Source organism: Lipomyces chichibuensis (genome assembly GCF_038497645.1).
Source record: "Lipomyces chichibuensis strain CBS 12929 unplaced genomic scaffold V1513scaffold_29, whole genome shotgun sequence".
Taxonomy (NCBI): Eukaryota; Fungi; Ascomycota; class Lipomycetes; order Lipomycetales; family Lipomycetaceae; genus Lipomyces; species Lipomyces chichibuensis.
Genome location: NW_027117481.1, coordinates 97,003 through 113,733, shown reverse-complemented (window position 1 = coordinate 113,733; position 16,731 = coordinate 97,003). Strand labels below are relative to the sequence as shown.

The following is a 16,731-nucleotide window of genomic DNA, read 5'->3' as shown; positions in this document are numbered from 1 at the left end:
ATCGATGAATTCATGAAAGCTACCTTTATAAATAAGCTGAGAAGGTCGCAATGGACAACGTCAGCAGGTTTCTTCCCCATCTCTCAGTTCAGCTCTTCTCTCTCTTTCAAAGCCAAAATATTTTCATCTCAAGGAAACAAATAAGATGTCGTTGAGTAGTATGCCCCGGCGGAGCACTTTCTTCCCCTATAAACCTGTTCTCACAGAAGAGAACTTGCCCGATCAGATGGGAAAGGTACGTACGCAGCCCTCGAATACCCGCCCGAGAAATTCGATTGCCGGATCAATAGCTGACACAAAACGCCAAACTAGGTCTTCATCATCACTGGAGGCTCCGGCGGGTTAGGAAAAGAACTTGCCAGCGTTCTATACCAGCACAATGCCAAAGTATATCTCGCTGCCCGATCAGAGAAGAAAACCATGGAAGTGATCGATGAGATCCGACACCTCCATACCAACTCTACCGGTCAACTCCTATACCTCCATCTCCAGCTGGATGACTTGACTTCTATCAAGGCTTCTGCTCAGGAGTTCCTCTCGAACGAATCACGCCTAGATGTCCTCTGGAACAATGCAGGAGTGATGGTCCCTCCTCAAGGATCGAAGACCGTGCAAGGATATGAGCTGCAGATCGGTATTAACAATCTGGGCCATTTTCTCTTCACCTATATGCTCCATCCCCTCCTGGCTCAGACGGCTAGAATAGCGCCTAAGAATTCTGTGCGCGTTGTCTGGGTATCTTCGAGCGCCGCTGACAACGCTCCTAAGCCTGCCATAGACTTTTCGAATATGGACTATCATCGTGAGGAGGGCATCTGGAAAAAGTATGCCAGAAGCAAGGCTGGAAATGTCTTACACTCTATTGAGTTTTCAAGGCGAACTGCTGGGCAAGGTATAATCAGCATGGTTCGTGTTATCCCTCTGCTTCCCAATTTCTTGATCCTTACTTCTTACTCTCTTTGCGCTCATTGCTAACAAGTGCTGGTCAGAGTCTTAACCCTGGAAACTTTGTAACGGGCTTGCAACAAACAATGCCCAAGATGCAGTTGGCTATGTTTGTATGTTACTAAGATATGACATCACTCCATCGAACATGACGACTGACTTTCTGTGCTTCTGTAGAGAATGATTAGCAATCATCCCAAGAATGGCGCTTATACTCAACTATTCGCTGGACTTCACCCATCAATTACAGAGAAGGACAATGGCGGTTGGGGTAAGTTATGACAACTCCTATTTGGAGTCATATTATACATTTTAGGGCTAATCCTCTTTCCAACTCTAGTCTCTCCATATGGCAAGTTGGAGCCCGTGAGGAAGGATTTCTTAGATCGCGATCTCTGTCGGAAGTATTGGGAATGGTCGGAGACACAGGTCAAGCCATATATGTAAAGACTTTCCTATGATGGATATGAGCACGAGACAGGGCTATCTCGTGGATTGTATTTTGTTGACTGGAGAGATTGTAGTGGGACAGGATCACGTATCGTTGACAGTCTCTTGGCATCTGTTCTTGACCAGACTGGCGATACTGAGCTCTTCAATGCGTTATTAGTAATCGCCTTTATAAGGCAATCCCTCTCATGTTACTTGTTTACTATTTATTCGTTAATTCGTTTGTTTAACTTTATTCTTTTACATATCAGCCAACTCAAATCCATACAAAATCACAAACTCCAAAATAACCACGAGATTCATCTTGCTCTTGACCAACCGTCCAGTCCTCCTCCACCCGACACATCATATACTAATTGAAGTAGTTGACCATGATGGGTTTGGAAGCATTTGAAGTCGCAGTCAAAAACCAAGGTGCATCTCCGCCAAAAAAAAAACACCTTGGATGGGCGCTGTTCGCCCAGTTCTAGTTAAAACTCAAAACTTAACGTTTGCAATTGTTTCTATCATTACTATACACCTAAAGTACAAATCCCATCACAACTCCATGCGACCGATAGCCCAAACCGACCCATTTAATTAAACAAAAAAAAACTTATATACAAACATTAACAATATCATGCCTTAACACGCTCCATTTCCGCCGGCGGAATATCTGCGTCGATTAGCACAAGCTCGATCCGGTTATCGGCGCCACGCGCTTCCACTGCTTTGGACAATACAGCCCATTCCGAATGTTTTCGTCTAATACCTGATAAATCCACCTTCTCAAGACTTTTGTTCATGGCGACTAAATAACACACGGATTTCCAGCCCGCGGCATTCAGCTTCGTATTTGCGAGGGTTAGAGATTTGAGCGACTTCGACCACAGTAGGGATGCCATTAGCGCCTTTACCATGTCGTCGGCCAACACGACATTGTCCATGTAGAAGTTTTCGATGGGGACGCACGCAAGGAAGTCGGCGAGCGTTTGGACTTGTGAGAAGATAGGGGGATCGCGACCGTTTGCAGACAGACGCAGGGATTCGACCGACTCGGTGAGGCCCTTGACCTGGTCGTAAAAGAAATCTAGCGGACGCAATTCGCGCAACTTGCAGCATCGAATGTAGACGCAGCCAAGATCAGGAGTGGGAACCGATGACGCGAACGTGATCCCGGTCTCGTCTGAGCTCGTACTGGCGGTCGAGGCCACGCTTGGTCGTCGGTCGGAGTCGCAAGATTGTGTCGAAGCAGCAGACGAGTGGCAGGAATCTCCGGATTCGTCCGCGGTGGAGAGTGATGCGTTGCGTATTTTAGATATCACTCCTTTAGGAATTTCGACAGGCCCATCCCAGAACAAAATCCCCTTATCGGGAACACACGGCTTTGCACGACACGAGACAGTCTTGGCACCGTCAAGTCCTGCGATCGCGGCTCTTTCGTCGAGACTGGAGCCGGAGTTGTTAGCCACCGCGGACGCAATGGCGTGACGCTTTCGCTGGAGCATAGCCTCTTGAGACTTTATCGCCCTGCGAATCTGGATGTAGAGAGGCTCGCGGGTTATGATCTCGTCGTCGATTTCGTCGACTTTGAAGGCGACACGCTTCATTTTCATACATCGTAGTTCGTTGACGGGACAGATTGGTCGGTTGGTGTTTTTGTTGAATACGACTCGTCGACACTCTGCCGACGGTCCGCTGCCTCGAGAAGTGGACAGGCGACGCAAGGTAGAAAAAAATCCAGATTTTGGCTCCACAGGATCGACGGGAGACTTCGCGGAAACAAAGTCTGTCGTATTGTTCTTCTGTTCGGTCTTGAGCGACGGAGGTCCACGTTTGTCAACTGAATTACGCCGTGGGTTGGCCTGACCCAAGGCCGACTCAGGGACTGGAGTTGAGGAGTTTGTAGAGAATTTCTGAGAAATGTTGTGGATCCAAGACGATCTGCGAGTAGGGGCTGCAGATTGAGCAGGCGGGTCTGTCAACGCTGATTTCTCTGGCACTAGAGAAGTTAGTTGTGCGGCTCGCAGGAGCTTGACAATAAACGTACCGTCGGAGATCATGTATGAGGATTGCCATAGTACGGGTTGCTGTTGAGACTGGAGAGTTGAGGACATTGGAGGAGTAAGTGCGGCAAACAGTAACAGGTGAGTGGCAGGGGGGCGACGACATGTATGTAATTTAAGGGCGAAGGTCGTGTGCGAGGGACTTTGCCATCGAGATCGGACAAGTGGAGAGAACAGGCTACTTTTTTGGAGAACAATGTTTGCTACTAAACTGAAGACAATGCAAAAAAGGCATAACAGGCAAAACGCAAGACAACATGCTGAGGAGATATAGGGCTAGGGCATGATGTCAGAGCAGCACGCCGTCGATCGCAGCAGCAGCTGCACGGCGCAAAACAGTTACAGTCACAGTCACAGGCACCACCTACTCACTCTCTCTTGTTCGTTCCTGCGTGACCCTCGCCAACTAATCGCCAGGAATGAATGGCCCAATGCTTCTCCGTTTCAGTTGCGCTGTGCCATAAATACACATGGCTACAGCCTCGAAGATGAATAGATGATGCGGTTTTAGTACAGTAAAATCTTTGATCATCGTGGCCTGGCCCTAGTTCTACTTAAAGTGCGGGGAAAGCAAACCCCCCCCCCTGTCGAGCAAAGTGCACGCGATGCTTTTGCGCCGCCATTGCCAATCACAGGATATCTAGTCACAACTCACAAACAGCCTTATCACCTAGCTCACGTTTCCTTGGTTTAGGCTTGTGCTCCAATACCCACCAATTATTATTATTCTGTTCTCATTTTCTTGTCAGTGGTGTGACAAAATAAATCACATCGCGGCGAGACCACTTGTTAAGAAATGCTTATCTTATCACTCGTTCGGCTTCGGCCGTTCTGCAGCGAACGAACAGTGTGACACATATGGACTAGACAAGAGAAATGGTAGTGGCACCTGAGGTGCTGATCATACTTGCACGCAAACAAGCTGTCACACTGACGCACCATCCACAACCTGTTGCTTAATTCTCGTGGGGATGATGGACAGGATCGTTGAGGTTCAGCTTAAAAAATCCATACTGAGAGTGAATTGAAGGTCTATTATGGGCCTCTAATAATGGCTGTACACTATATATATACTTAGGGAGCAGCATCAAGCCATTCCACTATAACGTTCTATCAGTCGCAAATTGACCCATTCGCAGGCTAACGAGGGCTCGCTCTAAATATCGCTACCCAGAAGCGCCTGAACACGCATAGCCTCTTAGAATAACGTGCAAATGAAATAGTCATTTGTCAAACATAATATTGATGCATTTAAAACCTATATACAGAAACTTGCAAAACCCAAACCACGCCATAAACAAAATAATGTATCCCAACCAGAACCCCTATTAACTCTCGAACACAACAATCTTATTATTACATATAACACAAAGTCGTCATAATAAATACTGGCGCCATTACTCTGTAAAACTTATGACATTTACTAACGAGCGACGGTACCATTTGATGCAAGATGACATTGACGACGGCGGAGGATTACTTCAAGTTGGTAAAATCAATCTCGCCCTCCAGAAGACCGTTCTCTGTCGAAGAGCGGGAGCAAGTGCATTCATGCGCACGGCGCTTTCCTGGACGAATCCGTTAGAATCGTGATCTGCACCTCCCAACCGTCGCCCCCAGCCAGCAATAAAGTAGACATACCGCATGAACAAGTGGCGCCCTCGAAGTTGTTCTCAGTACTAGCCTTGGAGCAGTTACATTCCTTCGCAGGTCGCGCACCGCAAGAGCATCGCGCCTCTTCAGCACAAATGCAAACACCATTGGACTTTCCGCAGCAAACCATTGTAATTGTAGTAGAAGTAATGAGACCGAAGGTTGCAGTATATAGTGCTTGTGAATGGTAAAAGCCAAGTTGAGATTTTATATGACAATATTGATTGTATGATTAGCTTAAGATCGAGGAACAGACTGCTATATAAATAATCTTTCGTTGCTAAAGCGCCGGTGCTTACTCGTTGAGTCATGCGGCGCCGACAGATCGCCTGATAGTGTTTGGCGTGGCAACTGTGGCTGGAGTGGGTAATATGCTTACTATTGTCAGCGCCCTCATTGGCTGAGCTCGGGCGAAACTATTCCAGCCAATCATATTAAGCGCAATTGTTATAAGCAACTTTACAGCTGACCAACCACAGAGTCGCTAATTGTGTACAGTTTAAACTATGCCTGACACTTTCTTATCTGATTTTGCATGTGGGCACCTGTCGACTCAGTAGTTTGAATGCCTAGCATTGCTCCCGTGATCTGTATCATATCATGTCATGCCATTCCTTTCGACTCTGCTAATTGCGAGTTATGACTGACATTACGATCGTACACAAAAGCGAGCATCCCGAGTCTGGAAAAATCAACAAGAAAACTGCGCTGTTGACCGTATCGACATGTACCACGACCAACTTGCGTAGGTGACTTTGCTGATCACAATCTGATAATTGTCGCACCGGTAGCGAAAGTTATCAGATCCCCTGTTGTTCCTGAAATTATATCAGACCTCGTAGCGTGCCCCTGTTCTCATTTAGTGACGATATCGTCCACCGGAGTGACACAGCCGCCGTGGAATTCGAAAAACAAAACCATCATATACATTTTTAAATCCATAATACACTTGCCAACCCAGCACAAACCCAACCATCCTATGCAATCACAACGAGCTACTGCGATATTAACCTACTGTACAATCTCATCTCATCCCATCTAATCTCTCATTTATTCTGAATACTCTCGAAAAATGTTTTCACGTCCTGCTCGGACACGACCTTGCCTTGCTCGGCAAACGGTTTTAAGAACGATGCGAGTTTGGTCTTGACTTTGTTGTACGCGTAGAGACCTTCCATTGCGTTTATGTGGGGCATAGAGTTTAGTGCTCGAGTACCTGCTTCCAAAAGCGAGGATGCTAGCAGCTATTGGTTAGTATATCTCTGTTGTATCGCAAATACACATGCAGGTGCCCCGAACTTACTTTCGTCTTCGTCTTGGGGTGGCTCATACGTTGTCTCCTCGTCTTGTAGTATTGGGAAGCGGTCCAGGAATTTTAAGCATTCTGCGCAGAGGCAAATATTCTGCCGCCATCCTTCAACCAGAAATAACGAGAATTCTCTCGCCTCTGGAATACCCATCGGCATCTTGCATGTAGAATGCTCATCAACGGACGACGCCGCGGTCGATGTGTTGGATATGTGCTGTGACGCCGTAGACGAACTCGATGACACGGATACAGTCAACGAATCCTCACGGGAGTCATAGGCGTGGTCGTGGTAGACGCGCTTGGCCTTGTGCTCCCTCGCCTCCGAGTCCTCCAAAATCCTTTTCAATCCATTTGCTTCAGGAATTTCTGAAGGCGCTATAACATCACTTGGCTCCTTACGCATCACGGCATCCAACGCCACACCACGCCACCCCGCCCACCGTCCAAGAAACATCCGATGTTTCTCTACACATTTCCAGCATATAAACGCCTCAAAAAGACGATCATCCGGAAACCCAGGAGGCGGAACGTGTTCTTCGCCATCTTCCTCATCATCGGACGCGGACCCCCGGAACTCACCGGTAAGCTCCGGGAGCAGGTTAATACCAGTCGGATGTCCTTTTGGCGATGAAGGTTCTTTCTTTTTCGTTGACGGCGAGGTGGACGTGTTGAATTCAGAGTAATCAATAGGATACAGCTTCACGCCAGTCGGATGTCCCGACGGCGATTTCGGCTCTGCCTTGCTCAGAGTGTCGTCCCCTATTTCAGAAGCATCAGTCTCAGTCGTATCAATTGCGTCGATAACGACTTTAGTTGGATGGCCCTTTGGCGACGGCGGCATTTTCGTGACAGATTCGGCTGGAAGTTTTAATAGATCCGTGCCGGTAGGATGTCCCAGTGGTGACTTCGGAGGTTGCGGATTTACTTCAACCGACTTGAATGGGAGACCGAGAATGCACTCTTCGTGATACCAGTCTTCGTTGCAAACGTCGCCCAGCAAGCATTGATACATAGTGCCTTTTTCTGTCTCCGGGTTGTATTTCGAGTCGCAGGAGCAAAACCGACCCTCAAAGTTATGGTCATATCTACCGTCCGCTTAGCTCATCTTGAAAATCATGCATATCGTCTTGGTCGTACCTGTTGCTGCTTGATGGAATATCCAATTCATTGAAGTTCTTCCGTAAATTACATCCTCCAAAAGCACTCATCCGGCTAGTTCCACAATCACACGTAAAATTCCGTTTATTGAACAACTCTACCAGATCATGATCCGAGTGACATTGTATGCTGCACGAGTAGCACACTCCCGCTGCGGCTGCCTTGGCGCCCTTCGACTTCTCGATGCATGTGAGGCACGCGTACACAGGCTGACGTAGCGGCCCGTCGAAATAAGTGCAATGTGTTGGATCGAATGGTAGCACGTCACGCGCATCGCGTTCCCTGCTTGCGTATTAGCGTCGCCAATAGCGGAGAAATTAAGGCTTCTTACAGTTGCTGCTGCGTTTCGATGTAATCCAACGCCGTGATGGATTCTGGACTTCCTGCCGATTCTTGTACTGACATTGTGCTGTGATTGGCAGTATATGCGAAGCAAGATGGTGGAACGCGGATATCCTGCCGCTTGTCGCGTCAGTCGAGATTGCTTCGCGAGCAAATGCGGTGCCACATTGGACAAAAAGTCACCCTAATTTTAGTCCGATGACACAAGCGCGCTGCTCTGCACGCGTCAAATTTCGTGACGCGCGACGCGTCGCAAATGGGATTTTGCTTGCTACGCCGCAACCAAAATTTACCCCTGCCTTCGTCTCCTCAACTCGCACTCCTGGATTTCTCTTTTCCAACTCACGAGGCATATTCACTCTCGGTTTTATACTGAGAATTTATATTATTACTGTACAACACTTTTCAAGAGACCAATGTCATCAAGAAAAAGACAGGCGACTGACGGTTCTGATTCGGACGACGACAATCTACCGTCTGCTCCGCCGTCATCGCTCCCACCGTCGTCACCACCTCCACTGCCATTCGATGATGAACCAGAAGATAATGAACTCGATAACGACGATCTGATCGACGCTCTAGATGAACAGGCGGAGGAAGAAGATGGTATCGACCTGTTCGGGGATAACTTGGAGCGGTACGCAAGGTGCAGTAGATGTTAGATAGTATGCCTGCCTAAGATGTTACTAGTGATTACGCGAATCTTGACCAGAATAACACCTATAACCTTGGCGCTCGGGATATTGATGATGAGGATTATGAGGATATGGAGATCGATGAACGACGTCAGGTCGATCAATTGCTTAACCGTAGAGATCGAGCGATGCAACAGCGCCGGGGGCTTCCTGATGCGTTTTTGGACGGTAGGCTAATTCGCCTATTTGGAGAATTCTAGTGATGATACTAATGCGTGCATGTAGATGATGATATGGACCTCGAGCTTCCCACCCACCGTCGTCGACGAAACGCATATGATGAAGATCCAGACTTGTCAGACGAAGATCCCTTTTTGGACGAAATCTCCCTCAACGCACTCGCGGACGTAAAGGCACCATCTATTGCAGAGTGGGTAACACAGCCAGCCGTGCACCGATCTATCGCCCGCGAATTCAAGAACTTCTTATTCGAATACATCGACGACAACGGGAGGTCAGTCTATGGGTCTCGGATCCGAATTCTTGGTGAAGTCAATAGCGAGTCCCTCGAGGTTAGCTACAAGCACCTCCTCGAAGCCAAATCCGTGCTCGCACGATTTCTTCTTTTCGCTCCAGCCGAGATGCTAAAAATTTTCGACGTCGTTGCGATGGAAGTCACGGAACTGCATTATCCAGATTATTCGCGGATCCATCTCGAAATCCATGTTCGCATTTCTGACGTGCCAAACGTGCGCCCGCTGCGCGAGTTGCGGGAAGTGCATTTGAATAACTTAGTGTGCGTTACGGGTGTGGTGACTAGACGCACAGGCGTGTTCCCACAATTAAAGTATGTTAAGTTCAATTGCTCGAAATGTAACGTCGTACTTGGCCCGTTTTTCCAAGAGTCGGATACCGAGGTGAAGGTATCGTTCTGCCACAATTGTCAGGCAAAAACGGGGTTCACTATCAACACCGACAAGACAGTTTACAGAAACTATCAAAAGATCACTCTACAGGAGTCACCAGGCACAGTTCCTGCTGGCCGTCTACCACGGCACAGAGAAGTGATCTTGTTGTGGGATCTGATCGACAGTGCGAAACCTGGTGACGAGATCGAGGTTACTGGTATTTACAAGAACACTTATGACGGTCAGCTCAATGCTAAAAATGGATTCCCTGTTTTCGCTACTATTATAGAAGCTAACCTTGTCCAACGGCGCGATTCCCGTGGCGATGGTAAGCTATGGACTGAGGAGGATGAGTTAGTAATCAGACAACTGTCCCGCCAGCCAAATATTGCGGATAAGATTATTGCCTCGATTGCTCCTTCCATCTATGGCCATGAAGACATTAAAACCGCCATTGCGTGCTCGCTCTTTGGCGGTGTTCCGAAGGATATTAATGGCAAGCACTCCATTCGTGGTGACATCAATGTCCTTCTCCTTGGTGATCCAGGGACCGCGAAATCCCAGTTCTTGAAATATGCCGAGAAGACCGCTCATCGTGCGGTTTTTGCTACAGGCCAGGGGGCATCCGCTGTTGGTCTAACTGCCTCTGTCCGCCGAGACCCGATCACCAACGAATGGACTCTCGAAGGCGGTGCTTTGGTACTCGCGGACAAAGGCGTCTGCCTAATCGACGAGTTCGACAAAATGAACGACCAAGACCGGACCTCTATCCACGAAGCAATGGAGCAACAAAGCATTTCGATTTCGAAAGCCGGTATAGTCACCACTCTGCAAGCGCGCTGCGCAATTATCGCAGCGGCGAATCCCAACGGCGGAAGATATAACTCGACTATCCCCTTTGGACAGAACGTGAATTTAACGGAGCCCATTTTGTCGCGATTTGATGTTCTATGTGTTGTGCGGGATCTGGTGGACTCAGAGACTGATGGCCGGCTGGCCAAATTCGTGATAGAATCGCATGGCCGGTCGCATCCTGGCAACGAGGATGAAAACGACGATGAGGATATCGAGGAGGACATGGAAAACGCTACATCACTTTCTCAGAACGATACCTCAAATACCGGAGAGTCGGATGGCTTAAACCGGTCTCCACGGAAACGGCAGACGATCGCCCCTATACAACAAGACCTGCTGGCAAAGTACATTCACTACGCTAAAGATCGAGTTAGACCAAAACTGCATTACCTGGACGAAGACAAGATTTCGAAACTCTACGCGGACATGCGACGCGAAAGTTTAGCGACGGCTAGTTACCCCATCACGGTTCGTCATCTCGAGTCTATCCTCCGGTTGTCAGAATCGTTCGCGAAGATGCGGTTGTCAGAGTACGTCTCTGCATACGACATTGACCGCGCGATTAGAGTCACGATCCAGTCGTTTGTTGGCGCGCAGAAGGTTAGTGTTAAGAAGAGTCTACAGCGAAGCTTTATGAAGTACATGCTTCCTCTTGGCACTAACGTGGGTCGCCGTGGGAGGGCAGCTGCGAGCGACGAGTTCGATGATGAGTAGAAGAACGTTGTAGCCGTGGGGTTTCATAGGTAAAGAAATGTACTTTAACTGTAGATGGGAAAGTCCATGTATCTTGTACAAATATTTGTGTATTTAAGGCTTCTGGAGTATGTAATGCTTTGTGGTCTATCTGTGTACCGTCCTTGCTGTATTAAATAGATTAGATTTCATATTACAAGAACAGTCCTAGAATACACAGCTGAAGTCGAATTATATCGACAATAGCATGAAACTAAACGAGCAGAAGACAAATACGCTGAGCAGTCCAATCCAAACCTGTCAATAGCCACCGATATACACCACTGTTACCACACTATACCTATACACTAATTCGAACAGAGATATGCTAAGCAAATAGTAAATATACAAATATAATTCTAGCGCAACAATTAAACAAAGGACTAAAGACTGAGATTGCTGGAAAGATAGTAGCGGCAACACCTATGCGCCATAACCTTTATGGCCCACGCCATCTTGTAGCGATAATACCCGGAATAGCAAACACCAAAGGAAACTAAGAAGCAAAACAAAAATTGAGCTAAAAATACAAGTAGCTGCTGCGAAAAACTATTATTGTTCACTCGTCCATTTCCAGATCACCGACAACCTCATCTTCGGACTCATAATCTTCCATTTCATCGGAAATATTTCCATCCTCATGTCGCGAATTACGTCTTGATGATTGTAGATGATATGAGTGTCGAGTTCCCTTCAAGAACAAGTATGCAACTCGTTTGCGACGCTTGTTGAAGAAGAACCACATCATGGACCATATCGTACCCGGCTCATCCGCCAGAAATGACGGCGATGGCGTATGACTATAGATAACGCAATCCTTAGACAAAAAAAAATCCAAGTCAGTTCAAGTTTCTATTCGTCTATTCCAATATGTGCAAACCTTTAAGTCAATATGGCTGTCCACAATCTCCCACAATCTCGGAGGAACTGGCATGCCGACTCCAAACAGAGTATTGTTAAACGCATTAACAACCTGGTTCGCACTCCGCTCCCGCTTAAAATCAACAGGCCGCAGGGATGAGAAATCATGGTCTGGATGACTCGCGTTCAAAACCGCGATCAGGTAAGCGAAGGTGCGCCGGGAAGAAACCTGGTCGAGAGGACCGAATGGCGACGATCCGAGAGAGGACCCCGCTAAAAGCGACGAAGATAGCGTATTTTCGGAGGACTTTGAGAGCATTCCGCGCTCAGTTGGTGGAGAGAAGGACGGTGGACTGAGCGATGAAGACAACATCAGATTCTCTTGGTACATGGAATTTAGTTGCTTGTCGATGGACTTGTATAGCTTCTTATCCCCCCCTGCAGCCTTTGTAGTATACAGATCGCAGCCGCCAACGACCTTGCAATCAGGAGTATCGAACTCCAGAGCGGAATTAATCAATTCCAGGTCCTGTGTTTCCACGAACTAGAAGTAAGTTAGCAGCTATTCTGCGACATCGTTGGCCTATATGAAGCACGTTGGCGGCAAGATAAGGGGAATCCGATATAGGTGAACAACCCATTATGATTATGACGCAAGGTAAGAGTGACGGTAGAGCATACCTTCATGGTAACAATCAGACAGATTATATTTTAACCCGAGATAATAGAGGCTGGGATGGGTGTTGTTGAATACAACGACACGAACATCTGATCGAGAAGGGAGAGCAAAGGTGGAGACATAAGCAGCGATGCAGCTACGCGCGGACCATGATGCGGTTCGTTGTGGGCTAGGGTTCTCAGCTGTTGTAAGTAAAATCGCAACTCTGTTACAGTTTGGCTAGTCATATTAGCGCCCTCAGTGATATTAACATTTGATCACACGATTTGACATAAGGCTTGAAATTTTAAACTTTAACACGCCTGCGGCTTTGTAATGGATCGACATTAAATCGGACTCTCTGTGAGCCAATCGTCCCAAGCAGGCCCCCGTGAGATGTAGTCCTCAACCAACCGGCCCCTGAGGGAAGTATTTCAATTACAGTTCCGCTGAAGCACCCACTCACTACTTAACAGCTCACAGCATCCATGACTGGCGACGTATACGCCAATGTGTCAGGCGGCGGTCTTCGTCTAAAAGGTGCAAAAATCGAGAAGAAGAAGAAAAAAAAAATACACAAAGACAAGCTACCCACGGAGTCCACAAGTTCGAGTTCGCACAGTGACACAAAAGTCGATTCGACCGCAACAGAAAACGATAAATCAATTATTTCTGAAGTAGTCAATAAGACCGATGCAGAATGTAAATTTGAGGAGGTTCAACGAAAGAGGGTACGCAAAGCATATTACGAAAAAATATTAGGGCTGACGCTGATGGAATTGCAGTTGGAAAAAATACTAGAGAAGAAAGCATCAAAGAGTCACCGTGAGGAAGTGGAGGAGTACAATAAGTATCTTAGCGGACTCACTGACCACAATGACATGCCTAAGGTAAGCAACCGTGATATAAATCAAACACTTCAAGGCTAACATTTGCCAGATCGGACCCGGCTAAGTTGAGCGCCACTACATCAATTATACGAATCAGATTTTTTTTTCTGTGTCGTGGATCAATGCCTGTAATATATTAATAAATTGCATAGGATATGAAATGATGGAATCAATTATAGGATTAAAAATATGCGCGACTAAGCAAACGCATCCTCAAAATAGTCAATTCTTTTTCCTCCTTTATCGTCCAAATTTTCAATGACAGCTGACCGCGCCTCATCAAGCATTCTCACAGGACCACATGCAAACACTGCCAGGCTTGTTGATTCATGATTCATCGAGTCGCGAACAATCCTTGAAATACGGGGCCTATAATAATGGAAATGTATCGTTGAAGGAATGAATTTATCAAACAACTGTTCCGACATCCCATTGCTGTCATGATTATCGTCAAATATTGGCTCCTTATATAGCCTGTCATCGTCATCAAGATCCACTTCAAAGACAGTCCTGCGATCTGAGAGGCTGCTCTGACCGTCACCATCCATAGCTTCCTCAAACTGAACTATTTCCATTTTGTCCTCCGCAGCCTCCTTCTTCCCAGACGTAACAAAAACGTGAACTTCAATAAAGTCATTTTCCGCAATATGTCTCAATTGAGAGGCAATCCAGCTCACACTTTCTTTCTCCCTAACAGCCCAGATAAAAGCAACTTGCTGCTTTCGTCCCTTATCTTTAAGATGCGCAGCATACGATATTGCTGACGTAATTCCAATACCTCCTGCCAGCAATAACACAGAATCATATCTTTCGAGAGGGTATGACGTCCCATGTGGTCCTTCCAACCAAATACGGGCTCGATGTGTGTCTCGGTCGACCGCATATCCATGTAACCTAGAGGTGACACCACGCCGTCGCTTCGCGACAAAGACATACTTGTTATCACGTGTCTCAGCTACGCTAAATGGATTTGACTGCCAAATATTGAATCGCAAGACATACAAAAACGCGTACTGGCCAGGCCGATATTTGAATGGAACTAGTGGTTTGATGATGATTTGCGTTGCGTCGGCGTTGGCGTGGATTTCAGCGTAGCCAGAAATATTCCCAGATAGAACGCGAACTAGACGCATTAGGCGGTCGATGGCGTAAATTGCGACTGCGATGTAGAGATTGTATACGAATGTATAGTTGGAGAGATGTACACGCAGTGCGATGAAAAAGACGATTGCCAAAACGAGATGCAGGGAGAGAAAGATCTCATACCAATATCGTTGAAATAAATGCTGTGCTTGTATCAAAATCATGCAACTCGCGACTAACGCCTGAGATTCGTTAGATGAGTTGCAGATAGTGCTAGGAGGACAATGCAATAATACCCACCAATATTCCAAACATGTTGATGTTGCGGAGAATGACCTCGCGGTACTTTGATGCACCACCATTGCGCAAGTAATAAGCCGTAATACCGATCGAATGGACTAGAGAGTCCAAAACCAGCGTCTGCTGCAAGTTAGAGCCTAGACACAAGGAGAAATACGCTATGCATACTCTCGCCGTCCACCGATGAAATAGTTTGAATGTGTCATTTGACCACCCAGTCATTCGCGCGAGGAAAGAATTTCTGCCTGCAAATTGCAGTAGTGGAACCATCAGTGTGACCGCCATAATACCGGACCTATTCGCGACATACAATGCCGCTTGTGAGGTTTCATCTATTACCAGAGATGCCGCACCAGTAACATTAAATTCTGCTACCAGAAATATGAGATTCAGAACCATGAAGAGCACGCACGAATATGCTTGCCACCGCAGGGGGATAGTAGTCACAGGAATGCCATATATCAACACTGGTTCCGCATGTCTAGATCCATGTAGCGAGGGTAGGATAACATGTTTCTGAATGTAGGCCGATAGTCTGCCTCGTTCACTGAGTTGGGCATGGCATATGTGACAGTACAGCTTCGAAAACCAACTGATCGCCATGAGTACTGCCCAGTATCCAGCTAAGATGGCTCTATAGCCCGCATTAGCACAGAAGCCTATTGGCTATTCGAATTGTAGTCTCAGAATCACCCGAATATTTTGCTATTCCTTGAATTTCTTACTGTAGCGTCCTGGTACGCAGACCACGCCGCAAATTTCTCCCAAGATATATTAAGGGCGGCATCCAATGAGCCATCCATCGTCAGAGTATCCTGCTCACTGATATTGCTGTCCAATGCTTTAAAGTATACATCGTCATAGCTACTATTGCTGCCGCAAGTAGATATCCTGCATATTTGTCTGAATGAATTCCAAGCCGCTAACCTCTCCTTCACGCTACAATGTGCTATGCATAAAGCATAGGATTCTGCGTATTGGAAGCTGGAGCAGCATGGTATTGTTGACTTATCGGTCCAACATCCCCCGAGATTGAATTGCTGAAGATATGCGATACACGTTGCTTCGCAAAGATTTGATGCAGCGAATGCCGGAACTAAGCAGGCTGATATCGCAATGAGCGTGTAATGTTTCGGCATTGTTCGCGGGAGGGTCAGTTACGCTGCACGTGCGGAATAGGCTTGATAATCTAGCGAGACTGATGTACTGGATGCTATATGTGATATAGGAAACCCAGCAACGGTGATGCATCCTAGAACAATGAAAAGAACCCATCTCGCATGATATCTACTGGCCCAGGCTCCTGCGCAGAAAGAACACACTGCGTCAATGCCGATACAGGGGGGCAGCCTGCTGTTCGACAATGCGAAGTCTGTCTAAGATGCCTCAAACTAGGGTTCCAGGGGCAGGAGCTAATGACTTTAATGTGAAAGTTTATCAAACTGAGAAGCGTAACTGTGACCAGTTCGGGACGAATGAAACCGGAACTGTATTAGACTGTCTCAGCAAGCCCATGCTATGATACCAGTTGTGGAAACTGTGCATGAATATTGACAGTCCGACTTGGCTCACCATCCAGATGTATAACTGGATTGTAACTTGTAAGCTGTATAATATCTACTATTGTGTGTGTTTTACTCTCTATCTCGGATAGTATGGTGGTCAAAGTAGGCGCTGGGTTATTAGCAGTTTGTGCTGGTGCTGGTGCTGGTGCGGGCCTGGTGCTGGTCTCTGCTTCTCTAAAAGTATTGCAAAATCAGTTTTCTCACAATTCACATGGATCTCTTTATGCGCCGTGCATCAACGTCCAAGAGCCAACTGACATTAAGCAATTTCGATGGACTATGAATGTTACCAGAGCCGTTAGGTCAAGGACGAAGGACCTCAATGAAGTGTCCTGTCTATGA

The 16,731-nt window shown here is 46.9% G+C and overlaps 8 protein-coding genes across 8 annotated transcripts; 3 read left to right on the top strand and 5 right to left on the bottom strand.

Annotated features, from left to right (window-relative positions):
• Window positions 1-145: 145 nt before the first annotated feature.
• V1513DRAFT_432845 (uncharacterized protein) lies at window positions 146-1,392 on the top strand (the record flags this gene model as incomplete). Its single annotated transcript, XM_066896417.1, has 5 exons — window positions 146-235; window positions 313-906; window positions 990-1,058; window positions 1,123-1,216; window positions 1,286-1,392. 5 exons carry the CDS (start codon window positions 146-148, stop codon window positions 1,390-1,392), a joined length of 954 nt encoding a protein of 317 aa, XP_066752213.1.
• Window positions 1,393-1,556: 164 nt separating this feature from the next.
• On the bottom strand, window positions 1,557-3,966 carry V1513DRAFT_449200 (uncharacterized protein). The gene is given in 2 exon segments (XM_066898644.1): window positions 1,557-1,619; window positions 1,630-3,966. The coding sequence occupies 1 exon segment, from the start codon at window positions 3,489-3,491 to the stop codon at window positions 2,013-2,015; it is 1,479 nt and encodes a 492-aa protein (XP_066752212.1). The 5' UTR covers window positions 3,492-3,966; the 3' UTR covers window positions 1,557-1,619; window positions 1,630-2,012.
• Window positions 3,967-4,663: 697 nt separating this feature from the next.
• Window positions 4,664-5,379, bottom strand: V1513DRAFT_449198 (uncharacterized protein). The gene has a single exon (XM_066898643.1). It carries the CDS (start codon window positions 5,221-5,223, stop codon window positions 4,990-4,992), a length of 234 nt encoding a protein of 77 aa, XP_066752211.1. The 5' UTR covers window positions 5,224-5,379; the 3' UTR covers window positions 4,664-4,989.
• Window positions 5,380-6,139: 760 nt separating this feature from the next.
• On the bottom strand, window positions 6,140-7,965 carry V1513DRAFT_432843 (uncharacterized protein; the record flags this gene model as incomplete). Its single annotated transcript, XM_066896416.1, has 4 exons — window positions 6,140-6,330; window positions 6,397-7,487; window positions 7,540-7,842; window positions 7,892-7,965. 4 exons carry the CDS (start codon window positions 7,963-7,965, stop codon window positions 6,140-6,142), a joined length of 1,659 nt encoding a protein of 552 aa, XP_066752210.1.
• Window positions 7,966-8,184: 219 nt separating this feature from the next.
• V1513DRAFT_158712 (MCM2/3/5 family-domain-containing protein) lies at window positions 8,185-11,470 on the top strand. The gene is made up of 4 exons (XM_066894245.1): window positions 8,185-8,539; window positions 8,593-8,765; window positions 8,823-11,396; window positions 11,447-11,470. Exons 1-3 carry the CDS (start codon window positions 8,319-8,321, stop codon window positions 11,012-11,014), a joined length of 2,586 nt encoding a protein of 861 aa, XP_066752209.1. The 5' UTR covers window positions 8,185-8,318; the 3' UTR covers window positions 11,015-11,396; window positions 11,447-11,470.
• Window positions 11,471-11,591: 121 nt separating this feature from the next.
• Window positions 11,592-12,580, bottom strand: V1513DRAFT_459763 (Maf1 regulator-domain-containing protein; the record flags this gene model as incomplete). The annotated part of the gene is made up of 3 exons (XM_066899785.1): window positions 11,592-11,849; window positions 11,913-12,437; window positions 12,575-12,580. 3 exons carry the CDS (start codon window positions 12,578-12,580, stop codon window positions 11,592-11,594), a joined length of 789 nt encoding a protein of 262 aa, XP_066752208.1.
• Window positions 12,581-12,892: 312 nt separating this feature from the next.
• Window positions 12,893-13,868, top strand: V1513DRAFT_403066 (uncharacterized protein). The gene is made up of 3 exons (XM_066895547.1): window positions 12,893-13,282; window positions 13,337-13,441; window positions 13,491-13,868. The coding sequence occupies exons 1-3, from the start codon at window positions 13,040-13,042 to the stop codon at window positions 13,503-13,505; spliced, it is 363 nt and encodes a 120-aa protein (XP_066752207.1). The 5' UTR covers window positions 12,893-13,039; the 3' UTR covers window positions 13,506-13,868.
• V1513DRAFT_382534 (ferric reductase NAD binding domain-containing protein) lies at window positions 13,639-15,963 on the bottom strand (the record flags this gene model as incomplete). Its single annotated transcript, XM_066895110.1, has 4 exons — window positions 13,639-14,766; window positions 14,825-14,944; window positions 14,993-15,458; window positions 15,518-15,963. 4 exons carry the CDS (start codon window positions 15,961-15,963, stop codon window positions 13,639-13,641), a joined length of 2,160 nt encoding a protein of 719 aa, XP_066752206.1.
• Between the last annotated feature and the right edge of the window lie 768 nt (window positions 15,964-16,731).

Coding starts and splice junctions, on each gene's coding strand:
- V1513DRAFT_403066 (XM_066895547.1), top strand. CDS start 13,040: ATGACTGGCGACGTATACGCCAATGTGTCAGGCGGCGGTCTTCGTCTA. Junction 13,283..13,336: donor AGGAGGTTCAACGAAAGAGG/GTACGCAAAGCA, acceptor ATGGAATTGCAG/TTGGAAAAAATACTAGAGAA.
- V1513DRAFT_449200 (XM_066898644.1), bottom strand. CDS start 3,491: ATGTCCTCAACTCTCCAGTCTCAACAGCAACCCGTACTATGGCAATCC.
- V1513DRAFT_449198 (XM_066898643.1), bottom strand. CDS start 5,223: ATGGTTTGCTGCGGAAAGTCCAATGGTGTTTGCATTTGTGCTGAAGAG.
- V1513DRAFT_158712 (XM_066894245.1), top strand. CDS start 8,319: ATGTCATCAAGAAAAAGACAGGCGACTGACGGTTCTGATTCGGACGAC. Junction 8,540..8,592: donor TTCGGGGATAACTTGGAGCG/GTACGCAAGGTG, acceptor AGATGTTACTAG/TGATTACGCGAATCTTGACC. Junction 8,766..8,822: donor TCCTGATGCGTTTTTGGACG/GTAGGCTAATTC, acceptor GCGTGCATGTAG/ATGATGATATGGACCTCGAG.